Source organism: Nicotiana tabacum, chromosome 19 (genome assembly GCF_000715075.1).
Source record: "Nicotiana tabacum cultivar K326 chromosome 19, ASM71507v2, whole genome shotgun sequence".
NCBI classification, from domain to species: Eukaryota; Viridiplantae; Streptophyta; class Magnoliopsida; order Solanales; family Solanaceae; genus Nicotiana; species Nicotiana tabacum.
This window is the reverse complement of record NC_134098.1, coordinates 102,378,853-102,399,111: the sequence shown is the minus strand read 5'-3', so window position 1 is coordinate 102,399,111 and position 20,259 is coordinate 102,378,853. Positions and strand designations below refer to the sequence as shown.

General features: G+C 40.2%; 1 protein-coding gene across 1 annotated transcript; it reads right to left on the bottom strand.

Moving 5' to 3' along the window:
• Positions 1-8,904: 8,904 nt before the first annotated feature.
• Positions 8,905-12,168, bottom strand: LOC107810393 (bifunctional protein FolD 4, chloroplastic-like). Its single transcript, XM_016635169.1, has 5 exons — positions 11,746-12,168; positions 10,901-11,226; positions 9,890-10,126; positions 9,598-9,765; positions 8,905-9,289 (listed from the first exon to the last, which is right to left on the bottom strand). Exons 1-5 carry the CDS (start codon positions 11,951-11,953, stop codon positions 9,122-9,124), a joined length of 1,107 nt encoding a protein of 368 aa, XP_016490655.1. The 5' UTR covers positions 11,954-12,168; the 3' UTR covers positions 8,905-9,121.
• Between the last annotated feature and the right edge of the window lie 8,091 nt (positions 12,169-20,259).

Genomic DNA, 20,259 nt, shown 5'->3' with positions numbered 1-20,259 from the left:
CGCCACGGCCGGCCACGAGATTCTCAGTTTTCTCGATGCCTACTCTCAGTACAACCAGATACTAATGAGCTCGGAGTATCAAGAAAAGACCTCGTTTGTCACCAAGTACGGCACCTATTGTTATAACGTAATGCCATTCGGTCTAAAAAATGCCGGCGCAGCTTATCAACGCCTAGTAAATCGAATGTTCGAAAAACAAATAGGAATATCAATGGAAGTTTATAGTGATGACATGTTAGTTAAGTCCCTGCGAGCAGAGGACCATTTAAAACATTTGCAGGAAACTTTCGACGTACTGAAGAAGTACAATATGGAGCTCAACCCCGAAAAATGTGCATTCGGGGTTGGCTTGGGCAAGTTTCTAAGTTTCATGGTATCCAACCGAGGAATTGAAATCAATCCCAATAAAATCAAAGCTATCGAAGACATCACGGTAGTAGATAATATGAAGGCCATGCAAAGGTTAACGGGGAGAATAGCCGCCCTGGGACGATTCATTTCGAGATCTTCAGATATGAGCCACCGATTTTTCTCACTGCTTAAGAAGAAAAGCAACTTTGCATGGACTCCAGAATGCCAACACGCTTTGGAAGAACTAAAGCAGTATTTATCGAGCCCGCCTCTGCTTCATACCCTGAAAGTGGACGAACAACTTTACTTGTACTTAGCTGTCTCGGAGATAGCGGTAAGTGGAGTCCTGGTTCAGGAAGAACGAGGTACGCAATTCCCTATTTATTATGTCAGTCGGACCTTAGACGACGCCGAAACTAGATATCCACACTTAGAAAAATTAGCGCTTGCTTTAGTAAGCGCCTCTAGGAAATTAAAACCATATTTCCAATCTCACTCGATACTTGTTGTAATAACTTATCCTCTTCGAAACATTTTGTGAAAACCCGAGCTTTCGGGTCGATTGGCCAAATGGACCATAGAAATCGGTGGGTACGATATTGAATACCGACCCCGAATCGATATCAAGTCTCAAATCTTGGCAGACTTTGTGGCTGACTTTTTGCCAACCCTCGTGCCCGAGATTGAAAGAGAGCTACTTATAAAATCGGGGACCTCTTTGGGAGTCTGGACCCTTTTCACGGACGGTGCCTCGAACGCGAAGAGGTCTGGATTAGGCATTGTACTAAAATCACACACAGGTAATGTAATTAGACAATCTATTAGAACTACAAAATTGACTAACAATGAGGCCGAGTATGAGGCCGTGATTGCAGGTCTCGAACTAGCTAGAAGCTTGGGAGCCGAGGTCATAGAGGCTAAATGTGATTCCCTCCTCGTGGTAAATCAAGCCAACTGGACTTTTGAAGTCCGAGAAGATCGAATACAGAGGTACATGGATAAATTACAAGTAACTCTACATCAGTTTAAAGAATGAACTTTGCAACATGTACAACGAGAACAGAACAGCGAGGCCGACGCCCTTGCAAACTTAGGTTCGTCGGTCGAAGACGACGAACTCAACTCGGGGACTGTCGTACAACTCATAAGATCGGTGGTCGAAGAAGGACACGCCGATATAAACTCCACGAGTTTAACTTGGGATTGGAGAAACAAATACATAAAATACTTCAAGAACGAGAAGCTTCCGTCAGATCCAAAAGATTCGAGGGCTCTGCGCATGAAGGCCGCACGGTTCACCTTGTCCGAAGATGGAGCGCTATTTAGGAGGACGTTTGATGGTCCACTAGAAATATGTTTGGGACCAGGAGACATCGATTACATCTTACGTGAAATTCACGAAGGCACTTGTGGGAATCATTTCGGTGCCGATTCGTTGGTCCACAAAATAATCAGAGCATGATATTATTGGACCGATATGAACAAAGATGCAAGGGAGTTTGTTCGAAAATGCGACAAAATGTCAAAGACATGCGCCCATGATTCATCAACCCGGGGAGCTACTCCATTCGGTCCTATCTCCATGGCCTTTCATAAAATGGGGAATGGACATCGCCGACCCCCTCCCTTTGGCCCCAAGTAAAGCTCAGTTTATTTTGTTTGATGACTGATTATTTTTCTAAATGGGTTGAAGCACAGGCTTTCGAGAAAGTTAGAGAAAAAGAAGTAATAGACTTCATGTGGGACCATATCATATGTCGATTCGGGGTGCCAGGCGAGATTGTATGTGATAACGGAAAACAATTTATCGGCAGCAAAGTAACTAAATTTCTCGAGGATCACAAAATCAAAAGGATCCTATCAACACCTTATCATCCCAGTGGAAACGGACAGGCCGAATCGACCAACAAAATCATCATCGAAAATCTTAAGAAAAGATTAACCGATGCTAAAGGAAAATGGAGAGAAATACTGCCCGAAGTCCTATGGGCATACCGCACAGCATCTAAATCCAGTACTGGGCAACACCATTCTCGTTGGTTTATGGCACCGAAGCTCTTATCCCGGTTGAGGTCGGAGAACCTAGTATCAGGTTTCGATACGCAACAACGGAGTCGAATAACGAGACAATGAACACGAGCCTAGAATTATTGGACGAAAGACGAGAGGCCACTCTCATCCAATTGGCCGCCCAAAAACATCGGATCGAAAGATACTACAATCGAAAAACCAATCTTCGATATTTTAAAATCGGGGACTTGGTACTAAGGAAAGTCACTCTCAACACCCGAAATCCGAATGAAGGAAAACTGGGTCCGAACTGGGAAGGACCATATCAGGTCCTCGAAATCATCGGAAAGGGGTCCTACAAGCTCGGTGTGATAAACGGCAAACAACTACCGAGCAATTGGAACGTCTCGAACCTAAAACGATATTACTGCTAAGGTACGACCCTCCCATGTTCATTAATATTTTGAAATTAACCCTTGCAGGTACTCGACCAGAAACATGGATGGATTATTCAACCCGAAAACTTAAGGTCTGAAAGCACGCGTTGCACTCTTTTTCCCTTAGACCGATTTTATCCCAAACGGATTTTTCAGCAAGGTTTTTAATGAGGCAACCATTGATCGTGCTAACATAGAACTGTTCAACAGTATCTGAGGCCTCTTCTCAATCAGCCTCAAATGTTGATGAGGCATTACCCTCGAATATATTAAGTTCGATGCAAGAATGTTACTTCATGGCAACAGGATTTCGATAGGAAAAATTGTAAGGGCCAAGTGGTCAAAACGAATCATGCCCGTATAGTTTGCTCAAGCCCTGGCACAAAACATGAACGTGTATAATGACTTATAAAGAGAAATTTCTTCTTTACCGATATCTCATATCTCGGAAAGTTTCTTCTATTTCATGAGCTATTATGCAAAGAGGCTCAAGGGCAAACCATGACCGGAGTGAAAAATTACCCCATAAATCGGGGACTGCCAACCAAAAAATCAACAAGATCAAACTCCATGTATGCCTAAGGGCTACATTAATTCGAGCTCGAGAAATCATCCTCACTCGACTACGAAGCCCAAGGGCTACCTTATTTCGAGTTCGAGCAAGTCCTCACTCGACCGCTAAGCCTAAGGGCTATTATTACTTCGAGTTCCAGCAACGCTCACTCGACTATAAAGCCTAAGGGCTACCCCAACTCGAGTTCAAAGCAACCATTCTCACTCGGGGACTATCTACAAAGCCCAAAGGCTACCTTATTTTGAGTTCGAGTAAACACTCACTCATAAAGCCTAAGGGCTACATTAATTCGAGTTCGAGCGAAACACTCACTCGACCATAAAACCTAATGGCTACATTACTTCGAGTTCGAGAAATCATTCTCACTTGACTACGAAGCCTAAGGGCTACATTACTTTGAGTTTGAGAAATCATTCTCACTCGACTACGAAGCCCAAGGGCTACCTTATTTCGAGTTCGAGCAAGTCCTCACTCGATCACTAAACCTAAGGGCTATTCTTATTTCGAGTTCGAGAAATCATTCTCACTCGACTACGAAGCCCAAGGGCTACCTTATTTCGAGTTCTATTAAACACTCACTTATAAAGCCTAAGGGCTACATTAATTCGAGTTCGAGCGAAACACTCAGTCGACCATAAAGCCTAAAGGCTACATTACTTCGAGCTCGAGAAATCATCCTCACTTGACCACGAAGCCCAAGGGCTACCTTATTTCGAGTTCGAGCAAGTCCTCACTCGATCACTAAGCCTAAGGGCTATTCTTATTTCGAGTTCGAGAAATCATTCTCACTCGACTACGAAGCCCAAGGGCTACCTTATTTCGAGTTCGAGTAAACACTCACTCATAGAGCCTAAGGGCTACATTACTTCGAGTTCGAGAAATCATCCTCACTCGACCACGAAGCCCAAGGTCTACCTTATTTCGAGTTTTAGCAAATCCCCACTCGATCGCTAAGCCTAAGGGTTATTCTTATTTCGAGTTCGAGAAATCATTCTCACTCGACTACGAAGCCTAAGGGCTACATTACTTCGAGTTCGAGCAAATCCTCACTCGACCACTAAAGCCTATGGGCTATTCTTATTTCAAGTCTGAGAAAAACACTCACTCGACTATTAAGCCTAAGGGCTACATTAAATTCAAGTTCGAACAAACACACATTCAACCATTAAAGCCTGAAGGCTACCTTAATTCGAGCTCAATAAACGAGGGGACTATCCACAAAGCCCGAAGGCTATGCAATTCAGATTCGAACTATTGCCCCGAATCAGAGACTACATATCAAACTTAAAAGGCTATTTTGCTTCAAAGGGAGAAAATTTTATATACAAATCTTGCAGACAGGCAACTCGGCTCAAAGGAAGTTATTTACAAAAACCGAAAGCAACCTCAAAAGAAAGAAAAAAAACTACCTAAGGTCCTAAATAGCTTGATCTTCATCGGAGACTGTGTTCTCAGCATCTTCCTCACCTTCAGATCCGCTCGAGCTATCGGAGTCTTCCTCTGGGAAGGCAAGCTTTCGAGCTTTGTCTTCCTCCTCCCTGGCAACTTCAATCTCGGCCCCAACATCGAAGCCCTGAGACTGACCTCCTCGAGAGCTTCTCTTCGAGCCTGCCATTTAGCGTGTTCGGCCATGCTCTTGGCTTTAGCTTGGTTGACCTCAACATCGATCCTGAACTGGGCCACTTTAGCATCGGCTCTTTTATTAGCCTCGATGACCTCAGATCTGGCCACCTCAAGTTCATCAGCCAAGCCCACTCTATCAGAAATAGACAAATCCAACCGATGTTGAAGCTTCTTCATCTTCTCAATCAGCCCCGAGGCATTTTCTTTTGCAGATCGAAGTTGAGCCTCAGACAACTCCAATTGAACTTGAACGGTTTCCTTTTTTGAGGCAATGATATCCATATACTTTTTAAATTCCTCCGCCTCAGCCAGTAGCCCATAAACCCGTGAGTTAAGCCGTCTGATCTGCTCGATCCTTTACCGAACCTGTAGAATCAGATCGCTAGTGGTTATCTCCTTTTCATCTTCACTATCATGAAAAATTCGGAATACGTGCTCAGCCATCTCCTCGTGCTCTTCCCGAGCTGCTGTCAAATCTGCTCGAAGTTTTTCACTAAGGAGCTTGTAAGAGTCACTCTTCTCAGTGAGGCTCCAAACCTCAGCATCATGTTCTTCTCGGATTCGGAGGAAGGATTCGTGATGCAGCACCGAAGACTACAAACATGAGGAAAAACATTAGAATTATGTACAACTCTAAGTAAAAAAGAAACAGTAGAGATGCCATCAGAGTTACCCGATTCAAAGCATGTTGGGCCTCGTTAAAAAGACAGGAGGGCCCCATCGCATTCATCACTGATTGATCCTCTTCGGTCACCAATGACCGAAGGTAACTAGCAATCCCTACGGGGGGAGAGAAAATTTGGGTATCCTCAGGCACGGAGAGCACTACCTTCCGCCTACGATCGGGATCAACACTCGGGGCCGGGAATCGGTCCACCAGTTTTTGAACCGATGAAGACCCAGCAGAACCCAACCATGATATTTTCTTTGGTATCGATATTCCACCAAAATCGATAACCTCCTCCGAGGAAGCCGACTCGAGCTCATCCAGAAAACCGTGGATATCGGTCGGCTCCTGAATATCCTTGAAGGATCGACCTTCCAACATGCTGGCCTCATGGATCATAGCATCCGAAATGTGAGGGGAACCGCTAATGTCAAACTATCCCGAGCTCGTCCCTCGAGGTATCTTCTGCTGCCTGAGAAGTTCTACCCCTCGACCTCCCCTTCAACCATCTTAGCTCGAGACGGGATAGTCTCGATTTTTTCTTGTTCTGGGATTATGGCCAGGATGCCCTTATTTACTTCTGCCGATTCGGAAGATTATTGTATCACAACATTAGCCCGTACACAGGCTAAATCTTCTTCTCCTTCTTCGGGCTCGTCCCTAATCAGCTGATCAATTCCGAAGGCATGACACCAGAGCCCCTTTTTGGCTTGCGAGATTTCCTAGCCGGTTTTTCCTTTTCTAAACTAGGGGAACTCGGTACATCTTTTCTATTCCTTTGTCTAACCTGCTTCGGAGTCCTCATGATAACATCCTTCCCGAGTCCTACAAAGGGAAAAAGGAGGATAAGCAAGTAAGGAAGAACAAATAACAAACAAATCGAGAAAGAGACTCACCATGACTACGGGCCTCCCATCGACCCTTTGATAATTCCACCCAAGCGCGCTCGGAGTACGGTCTCTACGACACCAGACTTTCAACCCATTGTTTAAGGTCCGGAATCGGTTCCGGCATCCGAGCTACGGCTGTGAGAAGAAAGGAAAAAACGGATCAAGAAAATGAAAGGTAGTCTCAAAATTAAAACGAACAAAGGGAAACAATTGCTCACGGTTCATGTTCAATTTCTCAGGGAACGGCACATCATCGGCAGGGATCAGGTCCGAGGTTTAGATTCGAACAAAACGGCTCATCCAACCCTTTTCACAGGTCTCGTCAATACTCGAGAACGACGCTTTGGCTGCTCGGCGAGCAAGCTTGATTAACCCTCCTCGGTAAAGTCAGGGACTATAAAGGCGCGTAAGGTGATCGAGGGTGAAGATACGCCCCTCGATTTTGCTCGAGAAAAATCGGAGAAGAATCACTATCCTCCAAAAAGAAGGATGGATCTGGCCTAGGGTCACGTCATATCTCTTGCAAAAAGCGACGATGACGGGGTCTAAAGGACCCATCGTGAAAGGATAAGTGTAAACACTTAAGAATCCTTCCGCGTGGGTAGTAATTGATTCATCAGGCGATGGGACTACTACGTGCTTATCATCCCAGTTGCATTCTTGTTTAACTTTCTTGAGAACTTTCTCGGTGATTGTACACTGGTACCTCGACATTGGCTCACATCGGCCCAGTACCAGAGAGAGTTTTTCAATTTTAAAATCACCAACGGTTGAACACCCTACCGGAACGAATTCCTCAGGGCAAGGCTCCACCACATCCTCGCCACCAGCGGGTCGTGATGAAGAAGCAACCTCTTTTTGCGGAACGGTTTTTGACGTTTTGGCCATCTAAATTTCTGTGGACAAAGATCGGAAGCATTTGGTGTTTTGAGAAAAAATTTGCAGTGATTGTCACAGATCTGCAGGTGAAGAACTTAGAAGATTTGAAGGTTGGAGATCTGAAAATGGAAAATAGTGAAAAGAAGGGCTATTTATAGATTGGGCAATGGCGGTTTAGAATCAACAGTGGCTGACCATCGTCTGACGAACATTTATTGCCTTGGTAACTTAACCGACGGGACATCTATCGCGTACGTCATGGTCGGGCTCGATGCAAACGTCAGTATATATCTAGTCATATCATTGAAAAATCATGTCGTTTCTCGCCACATCCTTCCCGAGAAACGAGGGGACTATCTGTATACGGTCAAAACCGGTTTCGACCTTCGTATAATTAATCAGGATTTGAGCATAATGGACCGAAGGTCGTCTTCATAATATCGAGATGAGATCCGAAGCCAGGTGATCGAGCTCAAAATTTAGGGACCGATCAATACTAAAATCGAAGTCAATATCGAGCTATGATATGAAGTAGCGTTATCGAGCTCAAGAGTCAGGACCCGAGTCAATTCCGAGCCCGAGTTAACATCGAGCTCAAGTCAATTCCGAGCCCGAGTCAATATCAAGCTCGGAACCTAGAGATCGACCACTACCAGGTCCGGCCAAGATCAAGCTGAGAGACAAGAGCTGTTATAGCCGCACTAAGGGAGAGAATCTCGACGGGAATTAAGGAAAAACTAATTAATTAATCTATCATGCGATCCTCACTATGTATTTTTAATTATATTCAAAGTCGGATCCCTCCACTATAAGAAGAGTGGCCATCATTTTTGTAAGGGGGATTGAAGACATCTACACACTCCCATATTAAAGAGATTACTGATATTTATATAGAGATTATCCTTTTTGGGGCTTTATACATTGATTTATCTTGCTTGCTCATAAATCGTTTGCCATTCAATTTGGTCTGTATTTCATTCTTTTTACAGTCAATATTCGATATATTTCTACTTACTTTTCCGATTTGTGTCAAGTTATACCATGTATCCTTAGAACTACGTATAAATTCAACTATATCCGTTCTTTCGGGTAAACAAGCATGGTAAACAAGCATATATAGTTTCTTAGTGATGAAAAATTGACAGATAATCGACTGCCTTTATCCAGAATATTGTCATATTTTGACAAAACCATTATTACTTTTTCAACCTAAACTGAGTACATTTTCTTTAGTATAATACAAAATAACAAAAAGGAGGGGTGGGGGGGAGTCTAACAAGACCAGCCTATGTAGTTCTCGGTGTAACCTTTTCCACTACGATTTACATCAAAAAGTAAAAGGTCACGTATCTCCACTACTCCTTATTTTATGTCGAATATATTTTCAAATTTTATACTTGAGTTGTGCCACGTCTAAATGGGATAACATATTAGAGAGAAAATACATGTTAAACTTTGAGGAAGGAGAAAAAGTAGAGAACCACCACCACCATGTGGTGGAATAATTATGATATGTAGACCACTAACCAGAGTTTTCGAGTTCAAGTCTTGAGAATAAAAAACCTTAGTTGGAAGCCCCCTTAAGGGGCCTATTATCCAGTAAAAATCCAGATTAGTTGGGGAAGACAGTTGAAGGCACTTGAAGCTCAACGATATGCACCACCACGCTAGCGTAATACATTTTAAAATCTCAGTAGTTGTAAGTTCGCTTTGCAGATAACAGAGTATTAGAGAGAAGCATTGCTATAGTCATGGGTCCAACTCCCCCAGGAACAGGAGTGATAGCTGAAGCTACTTTGCTGGCCTCTTCAAAACAAACATCTCCAACTAGCCGATAGCCGCGAGGATTTGTAGCATCCTGTTAGACAGCATAAAAATTAGCTGTCGTCTAGGGGCAATAAGAAGGTAAACATGCATTCCACTACAGCTGTGATCTCTTTCCTTTTTCCGTTTTGAATTTTTTTTAACAAATATATGGGTGACGAGAACTATCCACCATCAAATGGTTGGAACATTCTATAACTGGTCTTACAAACTAGCAAATGCTTGTGCATAAAGTATATCTATTTAAAGAGGATCGTGAAGGGAGGCCGAGGCAATATCAGACACAAGTATACTGCATAATGACAAGGATGAGAATAAGGAGACAGTTCGTAGATTTCACACCTCAACAGGATTGATCCCGACATCAATAATGACTGCTCCAGGCTTGATCCAGCTACCTCTAACCATGTTTGGTTGCCCTACAGCTGAGATTATGATATCTGCTTGTCTCGTGATCTCCTCAGGTTTCTTGGTTCTGGAATGGACAATGCTGACAGTGGCATCTTCCCTCTAGGGTAAACATAGAAAGAGCATTGAGAACGACATAATTAAATTACACATATATTATAAGACTTCAACACAAATGCTATTAGAAAGAAGCTCTTTGTAATATCATTTTTCACCAGAATATTACCTGCAGAAGCAGAGCGGCAGGCATTCCGACGATATTACTCCTGCCAACAACAACAGCTCTTTTACCCTTGATTTCCACATTGTACCGATGTAGCAGCTCAATGCATCCTTTAGGTGTACAGGGGACAAATAACGGTTCTCTACCACGCATCGCCAGCCGGCCAATATTTAGTGGGTGGAATCCGTCCACATCCTTCTCAATGCGAACAGCATTTAAGATGTTCTGTTCATTCATATGCTGATCCACAGTTGATGAAGACGTATTATTCAGCAATTAGACAATGGTCTAAAAAGACATTAATAGCTATCAGAAGTATAATAGCTTTATTTTTTATCAATTAACTCATCTCTAACAGCAAAGAGCTAGTCCAGCAGAGTATTTTTTTTCCCTGTCATACAGCAATATGATAGACATCTGATCAAACACACCCATGCAGCAAACGAACAAGTTACACTGGTCAAAGACTTATAATTCTATTGAACCTTATATATCAACATGGTATGCTGCATGTCACGAGTACACAAAAAAAGGATAATATTATTAAATTGTCAGGAATAAGCTAAGTAGAAGCATTAGCATGCTAGATACACTATTACTCAAGTGTACAGAGAATGTATCGACGAGTTACATTAAAAATAATACTCAGAAACCATTTAGAAAATAAATAAACTAGTCAGTCAAAGTTAGATCAAACTTCAATTCAAGCAATTATATGTTCATTACCAATTACCGCTTCTAAATGAAATAAAATCCGTTGGCAGACTAGCTTTGGGAAACTTCAAAACTAAAAAAAAAACTGATTGGGAACCACAAATAATGTCATGAGGTACTATCTGACATCTTGACTAGAGGCAAGCTTAGGGTTTCTTTCTCTAAAAATCCAATAGTTAACAATTTAGACATATCATAACTCATCTAAAATCCATTTTGGACATTTATCAAGTCACACGTCTAACATTTTTAACTCTAAGAAAATTCAGCAATGAAAGACAATAAAATTTGGTAGCATACAGAAGGTAACGGTAGCTGAACAAGAATTCCATGAACCATAGGATCATCATTGAAGCCTGAGATATACTTGAGAACTTCTTCTTCAGTTGAGTCTTCACGCAAACACACTTCATACGATTTGATCCCAACAGCTTCACAAGCTTTTTTCTTGTTGCGGACATAAGTTGCAGAATCCTTCCTGTCCCCAACAAGAATAACTGCCAGGCCAGGAACTACACTAATCGAATCTTTCATCAAAGATATTTCAGCAGCTATTTCATCTCTAACATCTTTTGCAATTTTTTTCCCATCAATAACTTTTGCTGATGCCTCAGTAGTCATTGAGGCTGCACAGTAACGATAACAATGAAAAAAAAATTAAAAACAATAGGCAGAATGAATCCACCAAAGCCAAACACCAACACTCTGAACACACAAAATTCTCAACTAACTTACCTACAACTAAGAAGCTCAATGAAGTCATAACTCTTCACATACCAATTATTAAAATTATATATTCGTTGGCCAAAATAAAGTCTTGCAGTGAAAGCTGAAAATGCTAAATTGAGAAACTAAGTTTAAGAGATATATCTTTCTGAACAAATTCGACAGTTTTTTGAGGCGGTTAATTAAATAAATGTCTGAACTTTGTATATCTACACGATAAAAAATCCCATTAAACCTTTGAATCCTATAAAAGATCATTTTCTAGCCTAAGCTTTTTATTCGTTCAACCTAAAGCAAAAATTGCCAATTCTTTCTTAACTTCTAATCTATAAGAAAATGTGATTTATAGTACTTTTAACTTTGATTCATAATATGAAAATTAAATGAACTGACGGTGCGATACATTTAACAGAATTTACCAGTGATGACGGAGGAAGAGGAAAAAGATGAGCGACTGGCATGAGTGATGATGGTTCTGGGAAAACATGGGTTCTGAAGGGGACCCACAGAGGAACGGAAGTGAATTTGGTGGCGCCGAAAAAGCGGTAGGAGCCGAGCTGCGGTGGTTGACGGCGGAGAGCAGTCGTTTACCTTCATCTTCATCATTGTTACCGGAGATGACGCCATGTTCCGACCAAGAAGGTGAACTTGAGGTCTCAATCTCAGCCCTATGCTTGCACCTTTTTGTGTGTTTTTTGTGTGTTTGGGGTTTTAGATTTTTTGTTTTTTATGTTTTTGGGTAGGGTTTAGGAGCATTAATCAGAAAAAGGAGCTCGTTTTTATAGTACTGTATTTCTTTTGGAAAGACTGGAATAATCTGAGTGGACAGAGGAGAATGCGGAGGAAAAAACAAGCATCTCTTTTCAGATTTTTAGACGGCGTCGTACTTAGAGGTGTCAAACGGTGCGGTGCGATTGCGGGGCAAACCCGCATAAGAATTAAACCCGCCCCGTCCCATACCGCATAACATTTGTACCCGCCCAACACTCACACCCGCATCCACCCGCCCCTGCCCCCGCCCCGCATATTTTTTTTCTTTCATTTTTTCAATTTTATTTCTTTTGAGTTTTTGGTTGAACTTTCTGATTTAATCAATCAAAAAATTGAAATATTTTTTGTTGCTCTTAAGCTACTGTGCCCTTTAAAAAAATTATTAAGCGAAAACTTATTAAAATGACAACAAAATATTTAATCAATCAAAATTTTTAAACAGAAAATGACAAAATTATTGAATAACACGTGTGATTTAATACTAGGAATAGCTTTCTTGATTTTGAACTCTTATGGTACTGTATCCTTTTAAAAAAAGATTTAACATATAAAACATTTTCATTTTTATTTAGTTATATTTTTTATTGTTTCACTTTTAATACTATAAATCTATTTAGTAAGATAAATATTTTTTAATTTAAGATTTGCACTACATTAGTGTTTTAAGAGATTTATTAAAAAATGATAGGAATAACACAATTATATTAATGAAGAATTTTCATGATATAGATGGTATGTTTGATTTTTTAAAACAAAGAATTTTCATGAAGTTAGCAACATCTTGCCCATCCCAGATTAGTGTTCAACCATTTTGGTAGTTCAAAATTCAAACCGATAATAAATATAGACCACCTATTTGTGTTTTGCCTTTTTCCAACAAAATACCTCATTTTCCAACGACATTGAAGGTGCAAGTGCAATTAAGCACTACATTATGACCGTGGTTAGTTTTCAGCCCGAATGTGACTCTTCCACTATACCACTAAATTATAAATTTTGATGGTGCACTTTTGAGTTCTGTTGAAAGAATACGATACGATGTTAATTAAGGTAAAAATAATTGATATATAGTGAATTGTCTAAATATTAGAATTTGAATTGGGGTAGAATGAATTATTTACGATTTCACCTAACTTCAGACTAATATGCGGCTAATTTGATTGAGTATGTATGATTCATAGTTTTGGCACATGTCCTGAGTTTTATTGCATTATTTTACTCTGATCATCTTTTGATGTTATTAATGGACACTTGAACATTCGAAAATTAAAATATTAATGAAAATGAGAGGATTTTAGCGGAGATTGGAGCAAAAATCTTTTTCTAGTCTACAATAAGTAGATGAAATATTTGACGGCAAACATATGCAAACTTCTGCTAACGAGCACAAGTGAATCAACCGGCTTCTCTAATTCTCATTCTTCCCATAGGATGTGAGTTCAAAACACAAGGATTTTAAGTCCTATTGGATCACACAAGAATTTGATCAACAAACTAACTTTATAGTTTGATTCTCGAAAAAGAAGAATGCACACTAACATTATAGTGTACTTTTCTAACATATGGACCAATGGCTACTTTGCTAACGCATTTGAAAAACTGGCTAAACTTTAATAGTCGTATAGTTACTTTTCTAACACATATGGACCAATGGCTACATTGCTAAGCATTTGGAAAACTGATTAAACTCTAATAGCCGGCCAAAAAAGTGGCGAGTTAATTTTTACACTGAAACCACTTCTTTATCATGAAGAACAAAAGATAGTATTCTACATATTGCTCTCACGTAGGTTTGTTTCTAAAGCTAAGCAAAATAAGTTGGAAAGACATAGATCATTAGAAAAAGAGGGCAAAGAGTAAGGATTCTAATTACTATCCAGATCCTCTCACTTAAAGAAAGCAAGGGATTGTTGAAATTGTCAAAAGTCACACATTGGTGGATGACAATTTTTAATGGAAATTTCACCTTATAAAAGGAGGCCTAATGTTTAGGATTTTAGTACACCTCTCATTTGCCTTTTATCTTCTTAAGGCATTTGTATCTTCTCTCTTTAGTATTATTTCACTTGTAATTTTGGAGTGGAATAAAATATTGATTGTATCCGAGAAAGTAGGCAAAATTGGCCGAACCTCGTAAATTCTGGTGTTCTTTTATTGTTGTCTTATTGTCTTGTTTATTATTGAGTGGTTGTCATAATTTTTGGTATAGTAGTTGTGACTCATTCACGTTATATACATTTGGCTTCCGCAACAATTGGTATCAGAGCCAATGTACTGTCTAAATATGCTCTGTGGTTGCAGCATAGTCTGATCTTCCACATCAGAAAAGATCTATCTTGGTAACTGAGTCAAGGTTCTGTCTGAGTATGCTCTGTGGTTGCAGCTTAGTCTGATCTTCCACACCAGAAAAGAAATAATCTTGATTTGTGTCGTCAGCTACTAAATAATATTTGTGTCAAAATAGGAGACAGTAAACAAGAAGAATCTACATCAAGTGTCAATAATACGTCATCGTTGGCATCTTCGCTTATGACAAGAATTGTGTCAAATGCGAAATTTGCGGTAGAAATTTTTGACGGGTCAGGACATTTTGGGATGTGGCAAGGCGAGGTTCTAGATGTTCTTTTTCAACAAGGGCTAGATCTTGCCATTGAAGAAAAGAAGCCAGATGTTATTGGAGAAGAAGATTGAAAAATTATCAATCGTGTTGCTTGCGGTACCATTCGATCCTACCTTGCTAGAGAGCAGAAATATCCATACACAAAGAAAACTTCTGCAAGTAAATTATGGAAAGCACTGGAGGATAAATTTTTGAAGAAAAATAGTCAAAATAAATTGTATATGAAGAAGAGACTGTTTCGCTTCACCTATGTTCCTGGTACCACAATGAATGAACATATCACCAGTTTCAATAAGTTGGTCACAGATTTGCAAAATATGGATGCAACTTTTGATGATAGTGACTTGGCCTTGATGTTATTGGGGTCACTTCCTAATGAGTACGAGCACCTTGAAACTACTCTACTCCATGGAAATGACGAAATTTCTCTCAGAGAAGTTTGTTCGGCTTTGTACAGCTATGAACAAAGAAAGGGAGAAAAACAGAAGGGCGGAGAAGGAGAAGCACTAATTGTGAGAGGTCGTCCTCAAAATCAAACGAGGACTAAGAAGGGAAGATCCAAGTCGAGATCTAGACCCAGCAAAGATGAATGTGCCTTTTGTCGAGAAAAGGGGCACTGGAAGAAAGACTGTCCAAAGTTGAAGAATAAGGCCAGACATAACAATGGAAAGGCCATTATGGATTCAAATGTAGCTGATTGTGATGATTCAGACTTCTCATTAGTTACAACAGAGTTATCAACATCATCAGACATATGGTTGATGGACTCGGCTTGTAGCTATCATATGTGTCCCAACAAGGACTGGTTCGTGAATTTTCAAGAAGGAGAATATGGAGTCATCCACACAGCGGATAACAGCCCTCTTACCTCATATGGCATTGGTTCAATAAGATTAAGGAGCCATGATGGAATGATCAGAACATTAACAGATGTTCGATATGTACCGGGTTTGAAGAAGAATCTCATCTCTGTGGGAGCCCTAGAATCAAAAGGGTTCAAAATCATTGCAGAAAATGGAGTGATGAGAATATGCTCCGGTGCACTAGTGGTAATGAAGGCCAATCGGAAGAACAATAACATGTACTGCTATCGTGGTAGCACAGTTATTGGGACAGCAACAGTAACATCCAGTGATGACAAAGAGGCAGAAGCAACTAGGCTATGGCACATGCGCTTGGGACATGCTGGAGGGAAATTCTTGAAAGCTCTATCTAATCAAGGATTGTTAAAAGGCGTAAAGACTTGCAACTTGGAGTTTTGCGAGTATTGTGTCAAAGGGAAACAGACAAGGGTTAAATTTGGTACAGCGATCCATAATACTAAAGGCATTTTGGATTATGTACACTCTGATATTTGGGGTGCTTCCAAAACACCTTCATTGGGTGAGAAGCCGTCGATGCTGAAGTTGTATTCTGATAATCGTGGTGCTGTTGTAGGATCGGCATGCTTATCGAAGCCACTTTTGCTCATGAGCCCTTGAGAGCTCTGTCCTCGATCGTTCCTTCGATCATTTCGGATGGAATTGCGTCCTGGGCTGTTGTTTCTACGATCTGCATTGTATGGTTGATATCGATCTCTGTTCGACCGGGGTTCTATGTCGATATCCCTTTGAGTTGTGCCGATGGGCTTGTTTGGATAAACGGAACCTGAAGGGGTCCCCAATTGATCATCCTCGACCTTGATCTTTGACTGGTACCGATTATGTACATCGGCCCAGGTTACCACTAGATATTTAATTAAATTCTTCTTTAGCTGTCGTGATGCCACCGAACTTCGTTCATTCAAAACCTGAGTAAAGGCTTGAACAACCCAATCGTCTGTGACCGGTGGTAGTTCTATGCATTCCATTTGGAACCGAGATACGAATTCCCTCAACATTTCATTGTCTTTTTGTTTCATCTTGAAGAGGTCTGACTTCCTAGTTGTAACCTTTATTGCTCCGGCATGTGCCTTTACGAAGGAGTCTACAAGCATGGCGAAGGAATCGATGGAATTAGGCGGCAAATTGTGGTACCATATCATTGCTCCTTTCGACAAGGTTTCTCCAAATTTCTTCAGTGAAACAGATTCAATCTCATCGTCTTCCAAGTCATTCCCTTTTATTGCGCATGTATAAGAAGTGACGTGCTCATTAGGGTCGGTGGTCCCATTGTACTTAGGAATTTCTGGCATTTGGAATTTCTTCGGAATGGGTTTCGGAAAAGCATTTGGAGGGAAAGGCTTCTGTACAAATTTCTTTGAATCCATACCCTTTAGAATCGGTGGCGCCCCCGGTATTTGGTCAACCCGTGAGTTGTATGTCTCTACTTTCTTGTCATTTACCTCGATTTTCATTTCTCCTGATTCAATCCATTTAGTGAGCTCCTCGAGCATTTTCATAACGGCGGGGTCAGTACCCGATTCGTTGGCGTTTGACCTTTCCGGCACATGCTCGGTCCTGTGGACGACTTCTGGTTCGATCCTACTCGGTGTTCGGTGCTAATTTTGTAGTTGTGCTATAGTGGCTTGTTGAGCCCGTAACATTTCGAATATCAATTGGAGGCTAACTCTACCATCTTCTCCGCCCTGTGTACTTCGACCGCTTGATCGAACTTCCCTGCGTACGCTACCTTCGGGATCAACTCCCAAATTTGCATTTAGGGCAATATGTGAACAGATATCGACGGGATTTGCAATTTGTACTCCCTCGAGGTCAGCCTGAGGCACCTCGATTCCTGGGGTGGCTATATTGTCATGAAATCCGAGGCCGTTGTCACCATGTGTAGGTGTTACTTGTGAGTTTGACATGTTTATCATGAAAACAAAGATTCTTACGAGAACAAGTGTAAAGCAGTGTATGTTATCGTAATCAGTATTAAGCAATCACTATTATCCTTAGCCCCATGGTGGGCGCCAAACTGTTTAACCTTAAATTTGGATAACAATTAAACTTATAATGAGGTTCTAAGGACACGTGATTTTACTTAATACCAATTGATAAATATGAAGATTAATAACAGAAATGAACTATAAAGTAAAGCAAACCAGTGTTAGAATGGAACTCAGCCCTCGAGTTTGGATACCCTCGAACTGGTTGGTGCAAGAGCAATTAAAATATAACAAGCTGATGAATAATAGTATAAACGAGAAAGAGAATTATATTGCTTTTATATCTGTGAACAATATGTCCTTACAAATAGTTAATACTCCCCTTTATATAGTAGAGCAATTCTACTTACAAAAAAGAAAGAATATTGAGATGAGGCAACTGGTAAATATGATTAGGGGCTGTGAAAGCATATATTTTATGGCATCCTTGGGACTTAAAGAAAGATTGACAGAACTCAAGAATGGAGCAAGAGCATATAAAAGGGGTGAAACGAATTTTTTTTATGAGTTCAGGAGTAAAGATATATATACTTAATTAGAAACGTCTCTAACATAAACGTTAATTATTAATGCAATTCAATCCAATAAAAATTACAAAATATCCAAAGTATATTACAAGAATCGGATTTGCATTTATTTACTGTAATTTAAACAACTCCTAAATATGACCTTATTTCTTTGACCAACTCAATTTATGAAAACATAGTTTATTTAAGTTATGTTATTAACATGTCACTTAAAAGATAAGTTCATATAATTTAGCTTTATCTTGTTTAAACTGAGCTTTATAGCAGCAAATCCGTTCAATTTAAGATTTTCTGCTAATAAGGAATATTTCGAATTTGTAACTTTTTAAAATATTTATATGTTATAGAATTTACACCTTGTTATTGCCATTTTAAATGTTCTAGTTGCTATGGATAAATACTATTGTTTACCCACAAAATCGGATAACAATTAAATTTGTGCTTGGTTTTAAGGATACGTGATCTAACTTGATACAAATTGATAAATCAGATTGAAATTAAAATAAACAATGGGAAAGTAAATGCAAACCACACAAGTTGAACAGTCTTAGCTTTAGAAGGTTAGCCGCCCTCGAGCCAAAAGTGCTTTTATCGATATCAGAACAAAATAACAAGAGAGTAATAAGAACTAAAAATAACAATATATTGCTTTGGGATGCGAGTTACCGTGTGTTCAATGAATTATTGGACCCCCTTTATGTAGTAGAGGAGTCCTACTTTAGGTACAATTCTATAAAAGGTATAAAATCTCTTGATTTGCTGATTGTCGGTTCCTTATTGATACGTGCCGAGATTCCCTCTGCAATATCCGACCGGCCATGGATATTTCGGTCTTCTGTTAGTTATCTCAACAATGTCTCTCCGAGCTCGTTCGAGGCTAAGGTCGACACCGGACTCACCGCTAGTCGAAGGCAGGCATTCCGACCTCGGGTCCTAGCTCGGTGGGACTCGAGGTCGATCTTCATTCCTTGGATGTTGTCACGACCCGAAATTCCCACCTTCAGACCGTGATGGCGCCTAACATTTTACTTGCTAGGCAAGCCAACGTTAGAATAATATTAACTAATTTTTAAGCAATCTTTAAATTATTAATAATCAAAGAAACAAATACGGAGGAAAAGTTTGAAATATAGTGAAATAACCCATAAAACAACGGTATCTAAATACCATCAGAATTGATATCACAAGTGCACGAACTTCTAGAATAAATACAAATAAAGGTCTGAATAAAATAAAGCTGTCTGAAAATAAGCACACAACCAAAGTAAAATAGACGGAGACTTCAGAATTGCGGACGCCATGTAGTTATACCTCAAGTCTCCTCTGGTAGATGAAATCCGAGCAAGTCTATGGTACGCCGCTGGGACCAGCTCCAAAATCTGCACAAGAAGTGCAGAGTGTAGTATCAGTACAACCGACCACATGTACTGGTAAGTGCTAAGCCTAACCTCGACGAAGTAGTGACGAGGCTAAGGCGGTTCACTTACATTAACATATACGCAATATTAATAACAATAACAAATAATAGAAATAAATCAGGTAACTCATTTATAATAATTGAAGCCAACTCACCAGTCATAATCCATTATTATTTCAACCAATTCTGTTGCAGCGTGCAACCCGCTCTCACAATATATTCACATTCAATTCTGTTGCAGCATGCAATCCGCTTTCACAATATATTCACATTCAGTTCTGTTATATATTTATTTCAATCAAGTATATATAGACTTTTTAATAAGTCTGTTGCGGCGTGCAATCCGATCCCCCAATATTGACTTTTAATAAGTCTGTTACGACGTGCAATCCGATCCCCCAATATTGACTTTTAATAAGTCTGTTGCGATGTGCAACCCGATCCTCCAATATGGATTTTTTAATAAGTCTGTTGCGGCGTGCAACCCGATCCTCCAATATAGACTTTTTAATAAGTCTGTTGCGGCATGCAACCCGATCCTCCAATATGGACTTTTTAATAAGTCGGTTACGGCGTGCAAACCGATCCTCCATTATGGACTTCTTAATAAGTCTGTTGCGGCGTGCAACCCGATCCTCCAATATGAACTTTTTAATAAGTCTGTTGCGGCGTGCAACCCGATCCTCCAATATATCCATTTATATCAATTCTTATAGAAGAAATTTCTCC

What these genes read in the sequence shown, in the direction of transcription:
- LOC107810393 (XM_016635169.1), bottom strand. Translation starts at nt 11,953, where the DNA reads ATGGCGTCATCTCCGGTAACAATGATGAAGATGAAGGTAAACGACTGC. An exon ending in TTCAGCTACCGTTACCTTCT is followed by an intron (nt 10,127 to 10,900) that starts GTATGCTACCAA and finishes ACTGTGGATCAG; the next exon opens with CATATGAATGAACAGAACAT. An exon ending in TCGGGATCAATCCTGTTGAG is followed by an intron (nt 9,290 to 9,597) that starts GTGTGAAATCTA and finishes GCTGTCTAACAG; the next exon opens with GATGCTACAAATCCTCGCGG.